Genomic DNA, 26,997 nt, shown 5'->3' on the forward strand with positions numbered 1-26,997 from the left:
TGCCCTGTACCTGTGCATGTGCAATGACAATAAAGTTGAATTCTATTCTATTCTATTCTATTCTATTACAGTAATGGCTGACATTAGAAATGAGGACACAAAGATGCACCAAATGGCTTGAAAGCAGCTGAAGCGAACAGTTGCAACTGAAATGTTTAAGTTGGTACATCAAATCAGAAATAGCAGGTAAATAACATGCATAGAAGGAAGTCATCTGAAAAAATGAAAGGAGCTGAAGTACAAACACTTAAAGCTGGGAGCTGAAAACTCAGGACAAATTATTCCATAGACGTACATTCCCAGAAAACAGCAGTCAGATTGAATGTTATATGACATAACACTGATTATTTAAAAACATTAAGGCTGATAGTGTCCAGTGATGGGACAAACATTGACCCTTAAAAGCAAAGTCCAAAACATATTTAGGGCACATCCTTCAGTTTTTACATGTACGTAGGGGAACAATGTAGAAAAGGCATCATTAAGGTGAACAGATTATTGTTAATGACGCATCAGCATGTGTGCAAGACAGCAGCTGGTTGCGAGGGAATAGTTCACCCTGTTTCATACTACATACAGTTTGAACCCTTTATATTCAAATATGCAAATGTCCAATGGAACCAGTATCTACAGCAGTTGAAAGTAGAATACAATGTAACTACATTGTTCTTTCAGTTTTGTTATACTATTTTTTCCCATTTCTCTTTCTGGAGGTTTCTTCCTTCCCACTGTCGCCAAAATACTTGCTCATAGGGAGTCATATGATTGTATGTAGGGTGTACCTTACAGTATGAAGCACCTGGAGGTGACTGTTGTTGTGATTTGGCGCTGTATAAATAAAACTGAATTGAATTTACCATCTTCCTTTTTTAAGCCTTAAACATATAGTGCCTGTTTTCTTCTCTTACAATAATAAATAAATTTTTCTTTTATCAACCATTTGAAATCCATAATAAAATGAAGTCATTTGTAAATTATTCTGGGATTATCATTCTCCATTTGAAAATATAAAAAGTAAATTACCTATAACATTGGAAAGATTAGAGTCATACAAACTAAATTGACAGTTATGTACAGCTCTAGTGCCAATCTAATCTACTTTGACTATATTTAGCAGCGCTGGATCCTGAAAGCTGCCTGTAGCCTGCGTAGCCGTGAAAGTGGATCACTGCGGAGGATCTCTGTCAGCGTGGCAGTCAACCAGCTAGAGGAGCTCAGATCTATTTATAACAAACATCTGCTCTTTGTCGCCCAACAGGAGGAAGCCCTGATGAGTACAGGGCAGCTTGTCGAGCCAGTATCTCAGAGGCTCAGGTCTGTGTCACTTTTTAAGTAAAAAAACAAAGAAAAACAAAAAGAGGCAGGAAGTGAAAGCTTTACTTTTGTGGAACTGTTGTCATATTGTTTTCTTACTTGGAAGATTATTTTAGTTGTTTGTGGCAGGTTGTCCTACCCTGATCTTACTTGGTATGTCACACTAAACATGGCTGCAGTCAGGAGGATCTCTCTGTACTCTGCACGAGTGTCCTTATAAATGACGGCTTCCTTAGAAAAAGGAGGTGCAAACTTACAGCATGCAAACATGTCTTTTGTATGTATCCACTAAGAATCAAAACACACACATTAGAGCAAATTTGATTCATTGTCATAAGACAAATGTGTTCTAAACGTGGTGAATGTTAATAAAGCCGTCATACAAAACAACTTTGATACAAAGAACTGAAATCATGTCTTGCTTCACGATATGGATTTCTTGTCTCTCCTGTTAACAAACAACTATTTTCTTTACAGCAGCACTTCTTTTTCCAAATATGTACAGAAGCCAGTGAAATGTGTGACAGCTGTGCGTCTTTGAGGAATACTAGGAGAGTGAAATCATACTGAAAAGTACACAAAAATCAACACATTTATTTAGAAAAGAGCACAATTTAAAGAAAAGTGAGTAGAATGCAAAGAAAAGCTGAATCGCACAATGTTTCACTGGTGGGTTTGGTGGTTGTTACATCTGGGCTTGAAGGTAATGTTCATAATTAGCTCGAAGGACAAATTCAAAATATGGCTTTGATTTCAAACTGCTGAGCTCATCCAGCTCCAGGAGGTCTTTGATGTCGGGCAGATAGGTCTGCAGAGAGACGCCTGGAAAATACAGAAGAAAGAGTTCATCTGTTTAGTAATTACAAGTGTATTTTTCATATAAGGATACATATGATTTGATGACCATACAGATAAAGAAAACTGAATTCTTTCGGCTCATGACTGTTCATAATATACTCAAAAACAAAGGGAGGGCTTGAGTGGTCCACTGTTTAGAAGAGCCGTCAACAGAACGTGTAGAAGAGTAAAAACTAAGCCGGCTGGGATTACTGGCTGAGCCCGACTCCCTCCAGCCAGAACCAAATGTATGCTAACTTTGACAATCACATGTACAGAAGTGTTCAGTTGTATTGTGCACAGTTTTTGATAAACTAGTTCTATATGGAATTAGCCTACGTAGCTATTTAAGTTGAACAAGGGGCTCTCATGACATAATAGGGATAACTTGCGTGTCATTTAAACCCATTTTTCCCATCAATACGCTTGAACCCCCTCCCCATATTTCTTTAATCCACCAAGCCTTCATCAATGTTTCTCACCTTCCTGAATGAGTTTGAGGAGGATCTTGACAAAGATGCTGTCTTTTGTTGCTTCCAGAGGGTCGTCGTTCCCATCTGCAGAAGACCAGCTGGAGGTGGAAAAACAAACAAACAAAACAACAATAAAGAAAGATACCCACAGCATTTAAATCAACCATTACAAATCCAACACACACAGAAGTACTGACTTCTGTTTTTTTTCCAGATTCCTTTACTGATCCAAACTAGCCGTAATCACTGACACCCCATCTTTCCTGGCATACCAATAAAACACTTATATCCTTTACAGCTGGTATATAATTCAAAAGATTGTGTTTTTTGATTATTCTACTAACTACTAATGGTATTTCACATGAACATCGTGTTTTTAACAGCAGGCGGTGGAGGAATCAAGCTGTAAACAATATTTTTTCAGTTGTGAAATAACAGAATAGCTTTTTATCATTTAGAGTCGTGTTTCTGATCATCTGGCAGAGTCCAATATTTCCAATATTAATTACTTTTTTGCTCTGTTTTTGGCCTCTACCAGCTTCAGGGGGAAATGTCTGGCTCTTTATGTGCACACGGTCTTATTGCTGAAAACTAGAAAACTGAGAATGAATCCAAACACTCGATTTGTGGCTTTAAAGCTAAACAATGACCTGAAACTGGCTGAAAGGCTCTAAAAAACAAAACAACGTATATTCAGCTAATCATAGGTTACTCACTACTAGAAAACTATTTGCATGTTATTAGAGAAATACCAGGCGAAAAAGTTTTAATTTAAGCAAAGTCCCAGTTGAATGTATACAAAAAACCATGATGGATCTTACTCGTCTCTCCTAAGTGCTTTGCCGAAAATCTCACATTTGAGTGCGTCGATGTCCACAGCATCGTCCTACAACAGAAAAGCAAGAAAACCGCTAAAGTTGCTAAAGTTGAGAGACCGACTAACTGAGCCTCAAACGCACCAGTGCTGTAAACAAACGCTAGTGGCTACCTCATCGATGTACTCCAGCAGATCCAGAGCCTTTTTGAAATCGTACTCGTTGGCTCGCCTGTTGTCATCACAGATGTACAGCTGGAGAGGACGAGAGTTAAAAAGGAAATGCACCGAAGCTGTTCAGTCTCAGTGTTTGAATCATTTTCTTCTGACCCTCTCTAAATGTGATCTGATCTTTTCTGCATACCTATGATTATCACTTTGTCTTAAGGTGAGGTCCTTCTATACTACTTTTATCTACTTTCACTAATCCATCCAATAACAGGTTCTTTATTTGGAACCGCAGACACCAATACAGTTATCATAAAAAACATTTAAGCAACTGAAATGATCTTGTTTAAATATTGTACCTAAGTTAACAAGCAGTTTTCGTTCACTCGGGAAAATTATCCACAAACAAGCAGCACGTGTTTTCACCTGTATGAGGTTGTGAGCACTGAGCAGAGGCATGGTGTCGGGGTTCTGCTGCTTCTCCTCCAGCAGCTGTCGAGGCAGAGTCTCCTGATGCAGCAGGAAGCGCTCCTGCTCCACAATGTCTGATTGGCAGATGAATGACAGTGTCAAGTCTACTTACAAGACATATTACAAAGCACCTGCCATTCCACAAATACATGTACCTTTATATGGCGATTTTATCATGCCCTTAAAGACTTTCATTACTAAGAAAAAGATGAATGAGTTTACACTCTGAACTTTTCTCTGAATTACTATGAGATCAAGGCAACCACTGTTGTAGCAGCTAATGAGATTACAAGTAACTTTTATTCACTGACAATCTAAGAATCTGTGTCAATAAAATGATCTAAAATGCTGGTTCGATTCAGTAAAATTCCACGGATAACGACGTTTATGAGGTGCAGGGAGGTCTGCATGCATACAGCAATGTGTGCGCTTTTTTACCATCAATTTGTTTGGAGAGCTGGTCCTCTGGCAGGTCAGACGCTAGTGCAGTCAGCTTACTGAGAGCCAGCAGTGTCTTCTTTTTCACAAAGTAACGTGTTTCCATGTTGGCTTGGCTGTAGAGAGTTCTGTGGGCCTGCAGACGTGAAATACCACGTTAGCCACGACATCGTCACACCAAAAATATATCGATCTGTGTAACTAAGACTTTGATACAGCTTGATTCAAATAAACAGAGTAATGTCACTTTTCATTATTATACATAATTTATGGACATCTATGCATTGATTTCTTTGCGTGGGTTGTTACTGACATGTGGTGAGAATTTCACGTCACCAGCACCTTTAGAATTATATTTACTTAAACAATTGGGTGACGTGATCAATACTTTGTTGACTAAAAAAAGGGAGGAGCTAAAACTGCTCATCTCAGTCAGAGGATGAACGGAGAAGCTGCGTGAAGGCCCAGCATGAGATACATAAGAATTGTTCAGAACTGTGAACCATGAAAAGCTGTTCTAAAAGAATTCAATAATAAAACTGAGTTGAAATGAGAATAACAGATCCCTGTCTGCTAAATACCTTACCAGGCACATTCATTATCACAGTTAAAATGGAAAAGAGGAACCAAAACAGTATCAACCAGGATAACACAGTGAAGTTTACAGCCTCGAACGCGTCTTTGTCAAAGTGGATTTCTACTGACAAGTGAGGCCAAAAGAGGAAGTCTTCTTCAGTTTAGATATATGCGTGCCCGTGGTTTCACTTTGTGTTTGTTAACTGCAAACAGGAAGGAAACTTTAGAAAGTGTGAGTGTGTAACAGATATGTTACAGGATGTTTTCTTCTGTGCTTTGTCTTCTATGAGCAACAGATTCAAATGAAAACGGAAGGAAACTGAATTTGTGTTTTCATCGTAGATCACACTGTAACAGCTACACACTGTGTGTTTAACAGGAAAGACAGCAGGACGGTTAGGAAAGGAAGGAAGGAAGGAAGGAAGGAAGGAAGGAAGGAAAAAATGACCCTATATTTTTGTTCGTTGCAAAACTGCAGTATTTTTGAAAAATGCTATTTCCAGAGGTAGTGAAAAGACTGAAGTGCACAAGCGATGAACGAACAGCAGAAGAAAAAATATGAAAAGGTTAAAAGTACAAAAAAAAAAAAAAAACAGGAAGGAAAGAGGAAAGGAGGTAAGGACACTAGGAAGCCGTGTGGTTACATGAGCTTGAACAGAGCAAGGCGGACGTGTTTATTAATGTGTGAGAGAGTTAGACTGAGAAAATCATGTTGCTACAATGTTGGCCAGATTTTGACTGGTCCTGATAGGTTTGAAATGGTTAACCCCCCCTCCCCCCCTCCAAAAAACGTTTGGGTTCAGATTAGGATTTAGTTGGGATATTAAAAATTCATAGAAAATTGTATTGTGCTGGTTTTGTGAAGCAGAATTGTAAATGTGTGTGTGCGTTTTTATTTTTAAACATACACTTTGGTAGTCGTGGATGTGGATGTGATGCAGCCAGCTGAGATGCTGATGAGCCTGCAGGAAGCTGGCGAGTTGCTGGTGCTGAGCGGCCGGCTGGGACAGCAGCTTCCCTCTCTTGCCTTTCTCCATGTACCAACGAAACAGGAAGTCGGAAAAGTTCTGCAAAAGTAGAGGTACAAAGAGAACGTTAAAGTGTTTACTGATATACTCTGGTTTGAGTTCTCGATAGAATCTGGTATTTGTGCAGACACCTGCTCCTTCCAGGTATGTGCGTCACCTTTCTTTAAGTGCTGATGAAAGGTGATGTATCTGTAAATGTACCCAAAGTTATCCAGGTTAAAAGAAAGCCCGAGAGATTGTTGTTATTCTTTTGGGATGATGTTAAGAACATTTCTTAAATTTGCAGTTCATGATAACCAGACAGAATTTGATAACATGCCAATTTAGTCAATCATCATATGTGTGGCAGGGGTGTGGTCTCTGGCCCGCTGCAGTGGAGGGGCGGTACAGTGAGCTCTCAGGGCGCCGAGGTGGCAGAGGAGACACCTCGAGAGACATGACTCTCTCCCCTTTTATATGTAGCGACAGCGGAGACAGACGGGAGAGGAGTGTGTGTGGAGTAGCTGGAGAAGGAGCTGCTGGAGTCACCTGCGCTGAACTGAAAAGAATAAGCAAAATAAAAGCATTTCCTAAGCCTGACAAGCCTGTGTGTATCTGGTCCTTTGCTACACTAGGACTGTAGCCCTTGTCAGTAAGTCACAACACACTAAAGGAGCCATTAGTTCTCCAATATAGAAAAAATAAACATAAAATTAAACATAGTACTGGTTATACATCCTTTGTTAGGGATTTTTCTCTTTTTTGGAGCATTCTCTGGAGAGGATTGTGTGACAGGTCTGGTGCCAACAACCAGGCTACATTCATAGTCAATGAAATCAACTTAAAAACAAACAAACTAGCAGATGGCTGCATATTTTTAAGCCTAAATAAAAGATACAGTCAACAACTACTGCTGCCCGTCACCCCTCCCAGGGTAGGGGCCGGGCTAAATACCGTCCTGAGCCATTCTTTCTAGTTGGCTCCAGGTGTAGCCCGTCTCTGTCACTTCTGCCTCGAGGTGTCGTCGCTGGGTGCTTGTTGGGCGGCGCCTCCTTCGCTTGCCTTGAGGGTTCCACCTGAGAACCTGCCTGGTGATGTTGGTTGGCGGTTTGCATAGAGTGTACCCTACCCAGCACCATCTTTTCTTCGTCTACTGGGAGTTGACAGGTTCTTTCCCATAGGTTGATGTTACTGATGGTGTCTGGCCAGCGAATGTGGAGAATCCTTCTCAGACAGCTGTTTAGGAATGTCTGGGTTTTTCTGTTTGAGGTTTTGTTTGTGCTCCAGGTTTCAGCCCTGTACAGCAGTACTGACTTCATGTTGGAGTCGGACAGTTGGACCTTGGGAGTCAGGGTTAGCTTTTTGGATGCCCAGATGTCAGAGGAGCCTAGTTTTTATTGGGTTAAAATGTAAAATGGCCTCAAAGTGCCTTTACAATCCTGTACAACGTAAAACACTGTGTCCTTACATCCTAAATAAAAAAAATAAAAATGGTAAATAACATGTAGGGAAACTCGTGCAGAGCAGCTGAGGAATCTTTGAGTTTTTGTGTACCTGATCTGCAAACTTGGCCATGTAGTGCTGCAGGCGGCTCTGGTTGTCTGTCTGCTCACACATCTGAACCAGGATGTCAAAGTCACAGTACTTCTCAGCCAACGCTGCCACCCACTGGTACTGACCGAGCTCCACTGCAACGCAAAAAAATAAAAATAAATAAACAGAAAGGAAAAACCTACAGAAGAAGCATAAACATTGAGACATGGACGTTACACTTCAGTTTGCAGTGTCCACGTGTCTGATTACAACATGCCTGTGTGTGAGCGTTGTGTGATGACATGGTCACGTTCAAGTGATGGATAGTTTGTTTACTGCAACAACCTGTAATTGGACTGCTAATAATATACCAGCTTTCTACTCAGTTTGAGCACTCAAAGCTTTTTTCCTGTAATAAAGAAAATTTAGTTATTTCTTCATACAAAAGAGGAATTACCAAAGGAATACTTTATTACAGCATTTTTACTCATCTAACAAAACTCTTGACAAAAAAATCAAAATTTCTAAATGTCACAACAATCCCCTTTAATGTTAAAGATTTAAATCTCACTCTGTGAATCTATAAGACTCGATCATTCACAGCCATCACATTTTAATCCTCCACTTACAGAGCGGTGCGAGCAGCTCGGAGCGCCGCTGGCTGTACTCCATCTCCAAGCTGTTGTAGCGCTCCTGTTGGGTCCTCTGCTGCTGCAGGGAGTTTAGCTGGGCCACAAAACTGCCCAAGTAGATATCCAACAGCGCCACCAGCTGCTCACAAAGGGCATTGCGCAGCTCTGAGTCAGCATGTGGGTACACTGTGCGCAGTATGATCTCGTGCTGGCGCGAGAGGACTGTTCGAACGCCGCCAACGCCACCTGATGCTGCATAAGCAAGGTCAGGTGGAAAGAAAACAGGGTTAATAATCAGTTCTGCTCCAACACACAGTGCAGACACGGAGCCATTCAAACATTCAGTTTCTTACAGCACTGAAATAGAAAGATACTAAACTTCTTCAGTTTAAGAGGGGATTTTAAGTCCCGATGTTTACATAAGCATAAATGCATATTTGGATGAAGTGCTAAAGTGATTTAGTTACAAACACTGAACAACAACATACACTAATAGGGTCATATGTAGAATAATTACATTTCACTGTGAATACATAAGGATTTTCTGGACATTTATCATATTCGGCTCTTTTTTTTCTTAGTTTGTAGCTGGTAAATTTAAACAGCAAAGTTTTATTTCCCAACAGAAAACTTTCAGAACTGAGCTTTCCTGTCCATACCCACTCTGTAAACTTTGTGGTATTAGTGCCCAAATTTACTGCCATGAGTTTGTATGGCAGGTTTTGCAGTATTTCGATGACATTAGACTAAAGCATGGTGTCATATTACATCCACTTTGATCTTAAGTGGGTCGGACCAGTGAAACTCCCTCTATGCTTTTCTGTCATTTAACTGTTTAGTAAGAAAAGCTGTAAAACTTACAAAAATACAAAAACAAATAAATAATAAAATACAAAATTTATGCTGGTGGTTGTTTGAGCAGCAGATCAAACAAGTTTAAAATGATAAATGACCTTAAGCGCACATTCAGGCCTGTGAGAGCCACGGTTCTGTGCTCAGTCTGCTTTTGCATGTGGCTGGAGTGCCCATCAAAATACATTTGACACCAAGTGACTCTAAGAAGGTTCATGTTGTCACCTGTCCATGGGATGTACTCAGGCTCTGCAGCAGCATTTTCAGACGCTCTGTACATGGAGGCCTTCATGTCTCTGTACTGACCAGCAGCTTGAAGCATGTCCTACACACACACACACACACACACACACACACACACACACACACACACACACACACACACACACACACACACACACACACACACACACACACACACACACACACACACACACTCTACATTTGGAAGACTACCCATACACTTAAAAATGAAGCCTAAGTTTTAACGTGACCGCAGTAAATAAAAAAGAAAACAGCACAATACATTTACCTTGATGATGTTGTTGACTGTGAGGACCACTTCGGCCCACTGCACCGAGTCCACTGGACTCTCCTTCAGACTCCGCTCCTCCTCCTCCAGCAGACAGTCGAACACCAAGGAGATCTGAGAGACCTGTGAGAGCACAACAACAGTCCAATGACCATCTATTACAAAAACAAACTGTGATACCTTCTCGCTGCCAGAGACTCAAACCTCTCTGAAGAAGACGTCAGCAGCGGTGAGGCTTTGCGGCACGGCGGTGTTGTTCCTCTGCAGCGCCGTGCTGATGGCCCGGTTCACTAGTTCAGAGTGTTTGGTGTGGTGATTTTTCAGCACCATGGCTGCTTGCAACTTCTCCGCATGTTCACACAGCAGCAGGCGTGTTGCCATGGGAGATGAACGTACAGTCACCTGAGTGAGTCGGTCCAGCAGTCCAACCTGGCAACAGAGGATGATGGTGGCTTTTGAGAGGCAACTGGACTGATGCATTTCTAAATTCAGCCTTTGAGTTTTGATTTGTAGCACATTTTTACTTTCAGCCCTGTTTGTATGTTAGTAAAAGTACCTTTGCAATCTAATGTACAACCTGATCTTAATCTAGTTTAATTTAATAATTTTCCACCAACAAGCTTAAAGTGTGCCTTATAAAGTGAACTTTGAGTGTGTGCACACATGCAAAAGTGTAGGTTTCTTTACCTGCAGCAAAAACTCCATGAAGCAGCCATGGGCCTTCATCTTATCCTCCAGTTGGTGAAGGATGATGAGGGAAGTGAGAGGAAAGCCAGCGCTCTCTTCAAATCCCAGAGAGAGAAGAAAAAAAACAAAACAGTTCAAGTCTTTTTCCAACACACATTAAATGCAAAGTCGGATCAGCTACGTGAGAACTGTACAGTGACTGCAGAGAGGACGAAACCTTACAAGCACTAGTTTCATACAATACAGCTTTTCATTGGTTGGTTAATAACTTTTTGTGTTTTGTTTCCTCTCGTCTCAGCTCACCATCGGGGACAGACTCGGCCCAGCGAGGGTCAGAGGCCGGGTAATCGTCCACCAAATCAAGGTTGATTTGAGTCACCATGGTGTCCAGCTCAGCTCCCTCCTCCCCATCGCCGTCAGCTGGGAACAGCTCATCTATGACTGTCTGAGCCCCGACCAGGTCGTTACTGACAGAGGAGAGAAGAAGAGTTTGGAACGTTACAGGAATATAGACTTGTCCTCTCAGTGCTTTTTAAGGGCTCAGAGAGAAATGAGGAAGCACAGACAATCCCATCACAGAGTCTGGAAACACAGCTCCTGCCCCCAAACAGCCAGCAAATAGCCACAGACAGACTAGGTTATACACACACAGAAACAAACTATAAAGAAAAACAAATGTGTTGTTTTTCTCTTACTCACTTACAGATGACCGGTCATTATGGCTAGAAAGTGTGAATGATGACTCCTTTTGCCCATATTAAAGACCCTGAGCTTCAATATAAGACTTCAACATTCATCAGAAGCTTACAACAGCCAAGTCACTCAACACAACATGATGCAGAGAAACGCAGCTTTGATGTTTTTACTTGATAAACAACAAAAATGAACAAACATGTTGGCCAGAGATTCACAAAAACAATATTCTCAAAAAGTAGAGTGATTTAGTCACTTGTGTATTTACCTGATCCAGAATATCTAAGTGAACTTGGCGCTGGCTCTTCCTGTTCCAGCACACAGTGGTGATTATGTGGAGTTTATCTGTGTCTGTGCTTACAGATAATGTTGTATGCCACGGTGGAATTGTCATGTTTTATCTAAAGCACACTCTCTGTTGATTCACACGCTGATATTTTTTCAGTATTCACTCACTGTTTTAGGCATTCGCAAGCTTAAATGAACTCGCAGCCGACCTGCTAGCAGCATGGCCTCTTCGCCTCTCCCTCCTGCACTTTCCTGCTCACTCTGATGTTTGAGTGTATGTTAGTGAAAGCACTGACAAAGCTGCTTGTGTGTATGGGTGAATGTGGCGTGTTGTATAGAGCGCTTTGAGGACTCCAGGAGCGTAGAAAAGCTATGCAGATGATGCCCAACTTCATTTATCCATGAAGTCAGATAACACACACCAATTAGTTGCCTCAATACCTAATTTTCTGCTTCTAAATTCAGAAAAGAGCTTATTGTACTCAGCACTCAGCAAGAGTACTGACAGGGACTAGAAAGACAGGGTATATTTATTTAAAATCCTGCTCCTCATGTGCAGGTTTTGAATGATCAGGCCTCATCTTATCTTAGTTATCTTAGTACTGTATCACACCAATAAAAATCTTTGCTCTTGGTCTGCGTGCTTCCTTGTTGTTCCTAGAGTATTTAAAAGTAGAATAGGAGACCGAGCCTTCAGCCTTTAGACTCCTACTCTGTGGAACCACCTGTCAGTTTGGATTTGGCAGACAGACACTGTTTCTACCTTTAAGATTTGGCCTAAAAACACCCTTTTTGATAAAGCATATAGTTTGGGTTGAATCAGGTGACCTCTAATCTTTCCTTAGTTGTGCTGCAATAGGTCCAGGCTGCTGGGGGATTCTGTTTATACACCTCTCTGCATTTAATTATTTGTTATTATTAATCTCTGGCTCTCTTCCACAGCTTGTTTTTTTTCTAATATTATGAAGGCACTTTATTATTTTTATTCTTTAAAATATTTTTCAAAGGAGATGTGAGCTGTATTTAAGACGTACCGACAGAACTGCAGGAAGGCCGCCTTCAGGAGTTTGGTTTTGTCCTCCTGAGCTACAGGCTCGGCTCGGGTTGGCGTCTCCATGGCCGACACCTTTGATGCAAATTCAACATTAGAAATGCATGACTGCAACACCCACAATCACGATAATCACATGTTAGTTTAGTTCTAATTTTCCTTCTCAGGATTTCTTGTGTCAATAATTATGAGACGCAGAAGTCATGAGAAAGATCGAAGTCTCGCAAACTGGCATAAAAAGAAAGTTCTTAGTCTCATCGCTCAGACGGCTCTCTTTGAAACTTACTTCCGGGGCTGCAGCCAGCGAGGAGCACAGCGAGTCCTCCATGGTCTCTGGCAGGATGGAGGCACTCTCTCTGGCCACCACCGCCACCAGACCGCTGTTTTGCGAGAAAAAGACCGGCAGGTTGGCACAGCAGCCTGCTCCACGTACACCATCACCTGCACAGACAGAGGCCACCAACATAAACAGATCACTCACCTGGATTTGATCTAACCTGAAAGCATTTATTGGCCTATTGAACAAGTCGAGTGAATTATTTATTCCTTTACAAATACTTTATTATATTTTTTTCTTAATTCATCCCTGACCAAAACATTCTCGAACAATTTTATCTTTTAGGAATATCTGAGTCTTCGAAGCAACATACAGTTTAAACCTCTTACACCAACACAGTGGACAAAAACCTGTTACATATGATAAAGTTAACTTATTCAAGCAACATGAATTTGATCAGTTATAGATTTTTGGGAGGCAATGAGATGCAGGTGAAATTTGTTTTTGAAACATATTCAATACTTCTGTGTAACTGAATTTCAAACCAACGCCAAAAGAAGTTTATCCCACAGAATCAGGAATTTCATTTAACTTAATTGAAAAACAAACTATTCACTGACCACAGTATTAATTTCGTTGACTATTACATGCAGTAATAGTGACAAAATGAAGGCGTTCTTGCTCTAATGCTCCAACTTTCCCACCTGGTGAGTTAAAGCTGATTTTCTCATCAGGAACTGCGACCCTGTTGGTTCCTGTTGAGCAGGCGAACACTACGTCCTCAGTGTACAGAAAGGCTGTGGAGCCAGGGGAACGAGGCAACACCAGCCGAGTGGCCTGCAGCGTCTCCTTGTTCTGAGGAAATAACAGAATAACTAAAGACTTTCAAAATAAAAGCATAAATATCTTCACTCTTATAATAGGAACTGTAAATGCTGGACTTTATTTTACAATGTCCTGTAGTTTCACTGTCACTTGTTTGGACAGTTCCACTCTTTCTGCGTTGCTCAAAGTGGTTAATGTTTTAATAATTATAATCGAGGATTGTAATTATCAGGCTCTTCTTGATGAGCAGACTAGACTGATCCTCTAATAGATCAAATCACAAAAACACCACTGCTGCAGTAGCAGCTTCAGGTCTGACCTGGAAGGGAGAGCTGTACTTTGTGACCTCCACGGTGATCTGGTCAGAGATGGCGGCTCCGTTGTCCTGCAGGGTGACCAGGCAGAAGTAGGCCAGGCAGGGAGTGTCGGACGGGTGCCAGGCTGCAGCCAAAACCACCAACCCGGCTCTGAAAGCACACAGAGTGTAGCTCAGTGCAGCCAGGGGTGCAGTAAGTTCAAGAGGAATAGCGAATAATAGAGGAACATGGAGGCAACAAATAAACACAAGATAACCTGTCGGCTAAGACAGTGGTCCCCAACCTTTTTTACACCACAGACCGGTTTAATGTCAGACAATATTGTCACGGACCGGCTTTTAAGGTGTCGCGGATAAATACAACAAAATAAAACCATACGACCAAGACAAAAATGGTGGCATTTTGTAAATAACATAATAAACGCGAATTCACTGTGTAATTGTGTAACTTTATTAGCAGCGTCCTCCTGAAATGCGCCAACAACACTGAGTAACATCCTCCTCTCCGCCCCTTAACCTCCAAGGACCTGCCGTCCACATATGTGGACATCACATCTTGGGTTATTTAGACCAAAATACTAAATCTCTACAAGGGCCTGATATCCACTTGCGAGGACATTATACTGCTACTCTTCTATCGAAATTTTAAACGAATATCCTCATATGTGGCTCTCATTTTCCTTGGGAACAAAAATCCGTTAAATTTTTTATTTTTTAAATCTGGTAATTCTTTGTTTTTGCATTCATCAGGTCAAGTGTAAAACAAGTCTTTTTATTGACTGAATGGATAAAATCCATCTTTCATTTAATATTTATATATTGAATGTAATTGTTTTAATTCTGAGATTGATCTTTGAAGTGCAGAGCGACACAGGATGGCTAGCTCAGTTTGGCCGTAGTATGCGGAACTTTAATAATACTGTTTGCTTCAAGAAAACGTTAACATATTCAAACGATGGCTTCTCTGTGTGGTTAATGAATCGTGAAATAAAAAATGTCATATAGACTTTTACAAGTCAACAAGTGCAAAACAAGAGGCCGGTTGGTCACTCTAACACTTTACCATGCTTTAGCACATGCAATCCTACATGCGGCATGTTTTAGTGAAAAAGAAGAAGAAGGAGGAAACAAAAATGATTCAGGTTTTTGTGAATCCAAAGACAAGCTGCTTTTAATCACACACACACAGTAGAACACACTCACTGGCTGAGCTTCATGTCCAGGTATGCCACATTTGCTCCCTCCTTCATCTCCTCATAGTTGCTCTCTGACCCCTGGAGGAAAGGAAATCATTTTCATTTGAATCTTATTTATTTAGTTTTCTTTGCTACAGTGCAGAACAGGAAAAAACCCTTCATCTGTAATAAATAAGGTCACATGTTTGCTTATACTGACCCATATAGCGTCTGTGATGCTCTCGTTCAGAACTCTGCGCGCGTCCCAGTTGAGGATCTGGTGCTCCGAGCTGTCGTCGACCTCCCATTTACTCAGACTGGAATCAGTGAGTGTGTACAGGGAGCTGCTTTCCCCCATCCACAGCACACTGCAGAGCTGCAGCAGTAATAGAGTCAGAACTCTGAACACTGAAGATAACTAAACTGACACTGGAGAAGAACTGCCCTCACTATTCAGCCTGATAGACTTAAAACATAAAGGGTGTTTAAGAAATTTGTGAATCGGAATCAAAAGCAATCACTCATTTCTCTCTGTGGCTAAAATTGATTAAAAAAACTTGATTAACATAAAACACAAACAATAACACATGGAGGAAGTAATTAGCAGGTTATAATCAGATTATCTATGAGTGACAGTAAAAAATGGGGAAAGAGTCAAGCTCAGAGCAACACTATTCGATGTATTTAAAGGTCATCACCAATAGATGAAAAATAATAACACTGTACACCGACTAGTCTTAATTATTAAAAATGCATAAGATAGAAAAGAGTTGTACAGATAGAATAAATGAAAGCCCAAACTCTGCAGTGGACTCTCCTAACAGGACTCACTGTGTCATTGGCTGGTGTCGAGAGGATGCCAAACAGGCTGGAGACGCGACGTCCGATGCCAGAGAGCATGCCCTGACCCTGCTGCAGAGCTCGGCACTGCAGTTTCCCAGAAGAATCTGCACTTGCTCTCAAGAGCTGATTCTTTACTGAGGACAAGACAAAGCTTCCACCCTGAGAAAGGAGAAGGAAGTGAGAAACAAAGAGGTCAAATTATATGTTGTTGATTTAATCCTGTTCCTTACAAATCTACACAAAATAAAGTGCAATGCCAGCTTTATTACGTGTGTTTAAATGTTTCAAGATATCTCAAGGTATGCAGTGAATAAAACGTGGACAGCAGGATTACTCCTCAGTGATTTCTGGAGCGATACTGTTTGATGTGGTTGTACTTTGGGACCCTTTTCAAAAATATTTGAGTATTTTGGATTTGGCAGAGTCAGTGGTGAGATTTTTTGGAACAAATTCGTTAGCAAAACCGTCTATTTTCAACTGAAGAAACCTACTTACTCTGACAGCAACAACAAAGTTGCACAGATCTCCCAGGTCCACATCGGTCTCTGTGTAGTTGCCCTCCTGGGAGAGGCTGGGCCAGTAGCGAACCGCTCCTTCTGCAGCCACCGCCAAGACAGAGATGGACTGAACAGCAGCCATCTCCAGGGGAGCAGTGGAAGTCACAGCCACAAGGTCAGCAGTGTAGTTGTACTCACTGCTGGGCAGTTGCAACTCCTTACAAACTGAGACCTGCAGGAAAACACAGTTTAGTTTGTGAATTTAAAGCTGCCAGCTTAGCACATTGTGAACTTTCAGTCTGTTTTGATTCATCGTTTACTCCATCTAATATCGGAATAAGAAAGCAGGTTTTGTGAGAGAAAAAAAAGTCCATCTTTCTATCGCTGAAACATTTACCACATGTTACTGTACCCAGTCTCTTTAAACAAAACTAAGACACATGAAATAAATGATCAGTGAATAATTATTTGCTTTGTCGATCCTACAGATGGAAAAAAGGCCTCACACCGCTTGCATTATTTTGGAGAACATGTTAAAATAACTCTTTAATGATTTTTAGATTGTAATTTTAGTCTAAATGTAGTTTTAAAGTGAAATTTAAACTCAGGCAGAATGTCTGCCCTGATCATACCTTAGCTACAGCAGTTTGGCAGATCTTCCAGATGATCAGACTCTCTCCACAAACCATCCAGGCCCAGCCGCTCTCACACACCTTCACTGAGATCTGATCATCAGCTAGAGTAACCAATAAGAACATGAAAAACAAATGTTTAGTGGAAACTACTAACTCTCCCACAACCAGAAACATAAAGAGAAGAGAGAGCAACTATATAAGAAAATAGAAAATGAATATGTTAGTTTGAAGCTCATAAAATTACACACGCACACCTTTCATTCTCAGAAAGAAGACAATGTTTCTCTTACCGTCAGCCATCGTCAGTGCCTCCATAACTTTGACGGGGAGGGATGAGCCAAAGGTCTGCACATCATAGTTAACAGTTTCTGCCCCTGCATGGCTCTGCACTCGGGTAGGTGTTGATCTGGGGATGACACAAACTCAGAACAATCAGCTGTAGCTACAGTCTGATGGGCCCAGTTAACCCAAGACTGCACTGACGACTCAGCACGAAAGAACATCATCTATAAATCTGTAAAATTGTCTTTATTTGTCATATATATGGAGCCTTCCGATTGAGTAAATCTGATCCGACAACACTCACCTCGCCGACAACGGCGTCCTGCGCGGGGAGAACAGGAGGCCAGGGACCGCACCGGAGACACTCTTCCTCCCGGGGGTCCTGGCCGGCTGCCTACGGCCGGAGCCCGGGGCGGTTCGGGGGCTAAACATGCCTGCGGTGGTACCCCGAACTGTTCAACAGTGATAACTACAACCCTGCCTGAAAAGCGCGCTCACACGAAAGATCCACCAAATACAACTCTCCAAACAGCGCGCGGTGCAGTCGCTGGATTAAAACGTCATCGTCTCCTCCGCCTATTTTGTAAAACTTTATTTACAACTCGAAAACGAGATTTTACAACTGCAACACTTTCACAGAGGAAAGTCTTATTGTGTGGGTAAGTCAGTCAGACTATATGAAAAAAAAAACCCCACACACACTTTTTCATGTAGGCCACATTCATCCAATTAAAATTAAAATTTTAAATTACTCCGCTCTGCTGATTCTACGTTTTTAAGGGGCTTAAAAAGTGAGTTAAGTACGCTAAATACTTAACTCACAGTTAATTTAGTGACTTAATAGTGCACTTTCACACAGATTTCTGTACAGCAGGGATTGGCAGAGACAATTCTGCCTCTGGGTCAGTAAATTTAAGCTTACATATACATTTATAAAATAAAACAAACACAAATTTATGTCATCAAGATGACATCAGATCTTTAGGAGACTCCAAACTATTCAGTGCATCTCATCATAGTAGCTGACTTTTATCAACTACAAAAATTATATCAACCTAATAACTGTGTTCTAAGATTTTTTCTTCTTCTCAGGAAATCTGTTATCTATAGATTTAGCCTTGAGCTTGAAACTAACGGGAGCCAGGCGAAAGCAGTAGATTAACGACACCTAGAATTGCTGATTAAAGATGAGAGCGGCCAGCTAGCTTAGCTGCTTTAGCTAGCATGATTTGATGGAGTCTGACAGGGTTGGATAACCACGATGGAGCGGCAGCGAACGACGTTGATATAGTAGTTATAGCCAGATACAGTGATGCGTTAAAAGCGGTCGTTTTGGACACAGTAACTGAAGGCGGACAGCAACACGTTATGCAGTAAGTAGCAATGTCCAAATAATGATGGTAAGGCATTAATCCCGCTAAAAGTTTAGCGGCCAGGCCCACTTCTAGCATTAGGAAGTTAGCCAGTTAGCTTGGTGTAAGCATCCTCCTCTACTATCGAAACTTGACAGCTTTACACTGCATGCCTAGTTCTTTGCTGACTTTCACGTTAGTTGGCACGTATCTTTATTGTGCTAGCTGGGCCCTTTGTAATGCTGGTAACGTAAACACGCCAGCGTTGCTTTGCTATGTAATTAGCTACTAGGTGATGCTGTGCTCAAGAAGTTTAATTTGACCATGGAGATGATGAATGAGAATTTTTAGTAGTCACAGACATGTATCGTATTTTGTAGTCCGTTGTGAGCACGAAAACAGTTACTATATGCTTCCGACTTGTTGGGTGGATGAGCGAGAGAAGGTGCTGTGAAAAGTGCCAGGTGTCTGACACTGTAGCTTGTGCTCGTAAGGTCATGAAGCGGATTCGCACTGAGCAGATCCAGTATGCCGTGGCTCAGTACCTGAAGAGGAGGCAGTATGTGGACACTGACGGCTCCCTGAAAGGAGCCAAGCTCTACCAGTCCCCCGAAGAAATGGCTGCAAGTCTCACGGGTAAGATGATGATGATGATGATGATGATTCCAGCCTAATTAATAGATCGCACAGCCACATAGTTAAGAGAAAAGACTGATCACACGAAAACACCACTTCACTGCAAAAATGAGCACTGCCGCCTCAGTGCAACATGGATTTGGTTTTGGGCTTGAACCTTGTAGAGCCTAGAGCTGTCTATATGGAGTTTCCATGCTCTCCATGGGCCTGCTTGGGTTTAATTCCACAGTGCAGAGACATGTGTTAGGTAACTGGTGATTCTAAGTGATTGTGAGACTGTGTTTTTTGTCTTGGTTTGTTTGTTTTGTTTTAACCTTTGTTAAACTCGTGACCTTTCTAAGGTGTACCATAAGACAGCTGGGATAGGTTCTAGCTCACCTGTGTCCCTAGGATAATTGGTTAAGATAAATAATCTATTTTCATAATGCAGTGTAATGTATTTGACCCTTTGACTGGCAATATTCTATGTAATTAACAGTTTTCCTGGTTTCTTCTTTCTCTATGTCTGAGCAGTGCAGACGGAGTCAGGATGTTCCAATGTCGTTTCTGCTGCACCATGCCAGTATGACCCACAGCAGTATGAGATTCAGTATTCCAAGCTCCGCGCCTTCCTGTCAGGTATGAGCTCTACATCACTGAGTGGATGAGTCTAGACTTGCACATCTATAATTGTATTTGTTCCCAAAGTTTATGCCTCGGCTCCACGTTTTTTAGGTAGTGGTAAAGCTGCATCCTAAACAGCAGAAAGAGACAAAGGTTGTGGACGACTGGGGCTTCTTTCTGAAAGATGACATATTGCTGCAGTTTTAAATATTTTTATTTTCTCTGACAATTGTGCTTTTGTATTATTGACCATCCAGGGCTGATATTTTTTCATTTTGTCAACATTTCTTAAGCTGTTTTTGTGCGAGTCCACATTGTTTTGTCCTGACTGTTAAGAGAGAAACATGGATTACAAACTGGGTTTAACATTTGTCTTTCATACATTTATGTTCGTATTTATTTATTCGTTTACATTTTTTGAAAGGGCATGAATAACAAAATGGATTATTATTGGCTTATACAAACAGCTCCACATGGATATCGAGAATGAGATGATGGAACTGTGTTACGATATTGTTAACCTTTGTTGTTATTGATTACAAAAGCCTAAAAAATATACATATTTTTTTTCTACTAAATAGAAGCAGACATATCCTGGGCAAAAGAGGTGAGCAGTGTCCTCTATCCACTCTTCGTCTACCTCCACCTGGACATGGTGCGCTTTGGACTGAAGGGGGCTGTGGATGGTTTTTACAGTCGTTTTCATGGCGCCTTTCTTCAGGACAGTGAGCAGCGTACCATCATAGAGCAGCTCCGCCATGTCCTCAGTGCACAAGACATTGTGACCAACCCCAAGCTGAATGCTTTCTTAGAGCACAAATATGTGGTTCACCTGACGGAGCCAGCCTACGGCTACCTGCTGCGTTACCTGCAGAGTGAGGACAACAGCGCCCTCTGTAGGATCCTCAGTACACACCTGCAGCTGGAGGTCAGTGCCTCGAGGCGGACAGATTACCAGCTCTATGGAGCTGCTGGCGGGTCGGCAGCTGCTCCAAACTCCACCTCCTCCTGGGCCGGAGTGGATGGAACAGAGAGTGGTGATGGGGTGGAGGTCCCAGCAGGGATCCCACAGAATGAGGCAGCCCTCGAGGCTCTGCAGGACTGCGTCAAGAAAGTCCGCGAGGGACCACCGTCACTCACCACTGTCTGTTTTTACGCCTTCCACCACACGGAGCAGATGCTGAACACTGCTGAGGTCTCGGCTGACAGTCGGTTGCTGGCCGGTGGATTTGACACTTCCACGGTAAAGCTGTGGAGCCTCCGTGCCAGAAAACTCAAGGCCAGACCCCATCAGGCTGATGTGTCACACATCCACCTGGCATGTGACGTACTGGAGGAGGAAGTAAGTAGACATTGTTATGAGAAGTCTTCACCTTAATTGTTTCCATATCTTCTTTTTCTTTTTTTAAAATTTGCATGTGTTTCTTTTGGTGTACAAACTCTGAGAAAATAATCCTGAGGACAAGACAAAGGTTGTCATGAGAACAGAGACACAGTGGTGAAGTCTTGTTTATAGTGGTGATGGACAGGCTATGATGTTTGCAGATGACATTATGATCTGTAGTGAGAGTAGGGTGCAGATGGAAGAGGTGCAAATAAAATTACATGTATGTGAATGAGAGGAAGATGTTGGAAAGCACAAGGAGTGGACGTTGACATGAGTACATGAGTTTAAATATCTGAGGGCAACCTTCCAAAGCAACAGACACGAGAGGTGAAGAAAAGAGTGGAGGCAGGGTGGAGCAGGTAGAGAGGTATGTCAAAGGTGTGTAAGGGAAGATGTAGTGAGCAGAGCTGAACCAATTGCAATTTGCTAAGTTAAAATGTGTAACCTGCTGTTATTGATTTTCTTTCTATGAACCATAAATCACAGCAGATACAAACAATTTAGTTTGTCTTCAATGCAAATACTTAACAAATATTATATCAGAAGAAAATATTGTCCCAAATATTGTTCTCCAAAGCTGGAGTTAGTTAGATCTTCTTTCACTGAAACATCTGAAACCAAGTGCTTTGCTACTGGAAGGAGGTAGAAATGCTAAAATGAGTTTTACCTTGCCAAACAAAAGGAGGAGCAACAGCTTTATATAGTTTATTTTTCAGTATATTTATAAATTCATTAGACAACAGGGACCTTTTTTTTTTTAACTGAACTCATAACTGCTTTGAATTTTGTTTTTGTTTTTCCTTTGCTGGCACATACAAAGGTTGCTAGCCTATGGCGGCCTCTACGCACTGGATAGCTTTAACTTTAGCCACTTCAGCTCCTTTTAAAATGTCCACATTTATCTGGGCGATGGTGATGTCACTGTCTGATTAGGTTTGTTTTTAGAAACATTGTTGTGGTGGGGTGCACTGAAAATCATCCAATTCCGATCTCTAGCAATGAGATGGGTCTCATTTGTAGATGGTGGCTCTGATTTAAAAAGACCTGCAGAGTTAAAGATTAAATTATTTAGCAAATTTAGATTTTTAATGTAAAAATAAATGCTGTACATTATTTTTAGATTAAGCTGCAGAGGAACAAAATCAAGTATAATTATGTAATCTTTCATCATTTCTTCCAAGGTAGATGAAGAGGACAGCTCAGGCAGTGAGATAAAGACGCTGCGAGGTCACAGTGGCCCAGTATTTCGTACCGCCTTCCTCACAGACAGCTCCGGCTTGCTCTCGTGCTCTGAGGACACAACCATCCGCTACTGGGACCTGGGCAGCTTCACCAACACGGTGCTCTACCAGGGGCACGTCTACCCAGTATGGGATGTGGACGTCAGCCCCTGCAGCCTTTACTTTGCCAGTTGCTCTCACGATCGCACCGCCCGTCTCTGGACGTTCTCCCGGACATACCCACTGAGGCTCTATGCAGGGCATCTTTCTGATGTTGACTGTGTGAAATTCCACCCGAACTCCAACTATTTAGCCACCGGTTCCACAGACAAGACTGTGCGACTCTGGAGCACCCAGCAGGGGGCGTCTGTTCGCCTTTTCACAGGCCACCGTGGCCCTGTGCTGTCACTCGCTTTCTCACCGAATGGCAAGTACTTGGCGTCGGCTGGTGAAGACCAGCGGGTGAAGCTGTGGGATTTGGCATCTGGGACTTTGTTCAAAGACCTAAGGGGACACACAGATAGTGTCACCAGCCTGTCCTTCAGTCCGGACAGCAGCCTAGTGGCATCTTCATCTATGGACAACTCAGTGCGGGTGTGGGACATCCGCAACTCACACGGTGGGACGTCAGCTGACAGCTCGTCCAGCGAATTGGTGGGAATGTACACTGGAAACACCAGCAACGTGCTCAATGTCCAGTTTATGGCCTGCAACTTGCTGCTGGTGACGGGAACCGCACAAGAGAAAGCAGAGCAGTAGATGTAGCCGTCACATCTGGTGCTCTTTTGGGCGAGAGCTGAATGTTTCCCTGTGTCTGAAACTCAGGAGCCAAATCCTGAGATACATGTTTTTGTTTTCTGTCCTTCAAATTTCATTCTTCATGAACTGGCTTTTTTTTTTTTTTTTTTTTTTTTTGGAAATAAAGAAATAAATTACCAAAGTGAATTCACGATATGTCAATATTGAAGAATCTCCCAGTTTCTTGTTTAACTGATGATCTAAAAATTGTTAAGTTCTGTTTTTCTGTTGTGATGTAAATTCAGGAAATATTGTTACTGTTGGAATAACTGACACTATCAGGCAGCTTTATCCCAAAAGGAAACTTGAATATTTCAAACCTGAGACGTGTACAATAAAGTGCGTTCAACATTGCCGGGCTTTCTTTGGGTTAGGCAGCGAGACAAAGCCTAAACCCAAACCCCATCTGTCACAATTCTTTATCAGCTTTCACTGCTAATTCAAGCTCTGCTTCTGGTGTTTGATGTGGATTTTGACTCTTCACAAAATGAACCAAATGCTACCTTCTGTAGTCAAAAGGGATAGGGCAGATATTATTTATTTGTAAAGAATATACAAAGCAAAATGCTGTTACTGCAAATAAGAAGAAGAAAACCACTCTGTGTGGTCTCAGTGCAGCTGTGCATTTGTTACATTTTAACCAAATTAATTACATTTTTTAAGAAGAGCATTCAGGTCTGAGGGCGATGTGGAAATTGCTGAAGATCTTTGACAAAATTAAATGCAGTGACTGAATACTCTGACAACCAGAAATGAAAATGAATGTGTAAAATTTAGTGAAAATAAGGACCAAACAAAAGTGTATATATATCCACATTTTCTTTATCACTAATTGAATCCATGTTACTTCACATGGCCATTTGGCACAGATTCTTTACACTCATCATAGCGTACCTTTGTTCAGTAAAATGGATTTCAGTTCAGTCGAATCCACGTTGTAATTCAAGTAAATGGTCATCAGAAGAGCATTGAATAGATCCACCTCCTGCCAAGTTTGTCTTCAGTGCAGTAACTGTATCAGTGTCTTTGAAGGTATTAAAGCTTTTTTTACACAGGCATGCACTTAGTATATAGAGTCTGGTATACTGAGGTGCATACATGGGACCAAAATAAGTTGGGGTAGCTGGCTATAAAGCGCCTTGCACCATAGGTGACAGTGAAATTTATTTGCACATGCTCACAGAGTGTAGTTCTTTTCAGATGGTAGTTTTGTTCTGAATTTTTGTCTTAATTCAGAAAGTTTAATGTCCACAGTAATTGTAGTATTTTTTTAAAGGAAACTAACCTGTGTTCATGTCCTCTCACAACTGTCTCATTACCTGATTTAGGAAGATGAGAAGTCTGCTGATTTATTTGTGTTGATGTGCTCAATATTGACAAAATGATCGTTACAAAGATAATGTTGCTCGGTGTGTTTTAACATGTAGGTGGATGCTTCCAGTAAATGACTATCAGGCCTCCTGCTAATAACTTTCCTAACTAATCTAGGTCTATCTACACTGAGGGCAACTATTGCTTCTAAGATGTATTAGGTTAAAGAGATTTGATGTCACCATCCTGAAGCCACTCAACATAATCACCTAATATTGCTCCTTGTTGGCAGCAGAGACTGGACTGATTGTGGACTGTTAAAGGTCGTCTCCAGCACATCGTTTAGTGTTCTGTTTGGCTCACACGTCCATCACTGGTTGGTAGCTATGTTGCTAATGGAATAACTGTTATATTTGTTTTTGTTTCCACTGTTCAGTTGTGAAATGAGATATGGAACTGATATCATGTTTGGCTTTTGGACTGCTGGTAGACATTTATAAATCCTATCAAGTTTAAAGATTGTTACGTTTTAAAGGTTCTTCAGGGAGAAGCAAGTTGTTTTGAATTAACAGCAGAAAAACGTGATTCTTTTCTTGTTCTACAGCAGCAGGTCGTGTCTGAGTGCCCGCTGTAGCTGTGGGAGTAAAAACTCTCATTTCTAAGCTTTGAAGGCTGTTTTTTTGGTTTGTTTATTTTTTGAAAAAAAAAATTCTAACTGTGCAATTCATAAAAATTATAAATAGACATTATTTTTGTAAGTTTTGGGGGGCCTTCCTGGTAATACACACATGCCTGGGTTATTTCATATAAAGGCTGGTTAGGGTTTGATGTGTTATTCATAAATCCAGCCTGGAACTTTTCTTTTGGTGGTCACCAAGCTTTCTGTTTCCTTTTGTAGTCCAAAACAAGAAATAATTTCTTTTTAACAATGTTAGATTTCATTCCTTTTTTGTTGTATCATGTTGATGAACAATGAAGGACACTGAAAAGTAATACGTCATATAAGAATCCAACCATAATCCTTAGCTTTCTGAGTACTTAAGCACATATTATACTTTATTATAAAAACCTCAGAATTCCAGTTCAATTAGCGTCATCCCAGTCATCCTTGATCACCTGACAACTGAAATTTATAAAGTGCTGGTCCTTTCTATTTTACTGGCTGCGTTAATAGCTGTATTTAAACATTTCACATGTTTCTGTATTGGTGCGAAGGCTGCACACTACGATAGAAATGCTAATTTTATTTGTATAGCACATTTTAAAATGCACCGTGCTTCATTTAGGAGAAATCCACATAACAAAAACAAGCGAATGCACATATCTCGCACATATCTCGCACATATCCACATGCACATACAAACGTGCATCTACACCAGGGGTGGCCAACTCCAGGCCTCGAGAGCTGCTGTCCTGCAGGTTTTAGATAACACCCTGGTTCACCACACCTGAATCAAATGATTCGTTCGTTACCAGGCCTCTGGAGAACTTCAAGAGATGTTGAGGAGGTCATTTAGCCTTTAAATCAGCTGTGATGGATCAAGGACACATCTAAAACCTGCAGGACACCGGCCCTCGAGGCCTGGAGTTGGCCACCCCTGATCTACACATATGTATGTGTAGATGCACATGAAACCTACACTGGCTCGCTTATATTTGTCATAGCTACTGTGATAAAAGGTGAATTAACTTGTGCACCAAAACTGGGTAAACGGCAGGTGGACTGGTTCTTAGAGCACTTTTCTACAGTCTAGCAGTCAAAGCATGCTAATGTGTCTCATCCACACAACCACAATTTTTTATGCTTCATTGCTTTACACATTTTCGCACTCCAATACACTGGAGAGCAACTTGGGGTCAGTATCTTGCCCAAGGCCCATGCAGACTGGAGCAGCCAGTGATCAAACTGCCAACCTTCTGATTAGCAGCTGACCTGCTCTGCCGCCTGAGCTGCAGGTGAATGTAAGGATGACAGCAGAGGGCAGAGCAAATGCTGAAATATTCTGACATTAAATTTACATTATTCAGAGAAGAGAAGTCAGACCCCACTAAAAGATATTAACAATGACCAATATTCTACTTTTTCTTACTAAGGTTTACCACATATGTTTGATGCTTCTGTTCTTGTAAATCTTGGCCTAAATAGCAACTGTACCTCTTACTGCTACTTTTTTGAAGTAATACAACCAAGTACAGCTGATGGAGTTAGACAAAGAGAAGGTAGAGGATGCTGCAAAACTACATCACCCATATTTTTATTTGTGTAATTAAGGTCACAAGTACATTAATTAAATAGTAACCCAAAAGAGTACAGCTCAGTGCAAGTTCTTCTTCAGCTATGAGAGGAATCCTGTGACTGTGGGACAGGAATGTGGATGTCATACCTGACAGTGTGAAGTGTCACTGCTGTGGGTCAGGGTGGTGCAGATACTATGCTGGCACACCCTAAATCTGTCTGCACTGCTCAGAGAAAA

General features: G+C 41.5%; 2 protein-coding genes across 2 annotated transcripts; one reads left to right on the forward strand and one right to left on the reverse strand.

Moving 5' to 3' along the window:
• Positions 1-1,888: 1,888 nt before the first annotated feature.
• Positions 1,889-17,825, reverse strand: nup133 (nucleoporin 133). Its single transcript, XM_040004223.1, has 25 exons — positions 17,521-17,825; positions 17,225-17,340; positions 16,932-17,035; positions 16,298-16,531; positions 15,791-15,961; positions 15,180-15,335; positions 14,988-15,058; positions 13,788-13,935; positions 13,348-13,498; positions 12,653-12,807; positions 12,350-12,441; positions 10,638-10,801; positions 10,335-10,429; positions 9,852-10,076; positions 9,648-9,770; positions 9,341-9,440; positions 8,261-8,515; positions 7,653-7,786; positions 6,000-6,158; positions 4,516-4,651; positions 4,033-4,151; positions 3,613-3,693; positions 3,446-3,510; positions 2,634-2,722; positions 1,889-2,136 (listed from the first exon to the last, which is right to left on the reverse strand). Exons 1-25 carry the CDS (start codon positions 17,646-17,648, stop codon positions 2,000-2,002), a joined length of 3,408 nt encoding a protein of 1,135 aa, XP_039860157.1. The 5' UTR covers positions 17,649-17,825; the 3' UTR covers positions 1,889-1,999.
• Positions 17,826-18,278: 453 nt separating this feature from the next.
• Positions 18,279-25,455, forward strand: taf5l (TAF5-like RNA polymerase II, p300/CBP-associated factor (PCAF)-associated factor). The gene is made up of 5 exons (XM_040004224.1): positions 18,279-18,589; positions 19,063-19,204; positions 19,718-19,822; positions 20,389-21,149; positions 22,376-25,455. Exons 2-5 carry the CDS (start codon positions 19,066-19,068, stop codon positions 23,171-23,173), a joined length of 1,803 nt encoding a protein of 600 aa, XP_039860158.1. The 5' UTR covers positions 18,279-18,589; positions 19,063-19,065; the 3' UTR covers positions 23,174-25,455.
• The last annotated feature ends 1,542 nt before the right edge of the window (positions 25,456-26,997 follow it).

The sequence above is a fragment of the Simochromis diagramma genome, unplaced genomic scaffold (genome assembly GCF_900408965.1).
Source record: "Simochromis diagramma unplaced genomic scaffold, fSimDia1.1 OVJJ01000565.1, whole genome shotgun sequence".
Lineage (NCBI taxonomy): Eukaryota > Metazoa > Chordata > Actinopteri > Cichliformes > Cichlidae > Simochromis > Simochromis diagramma.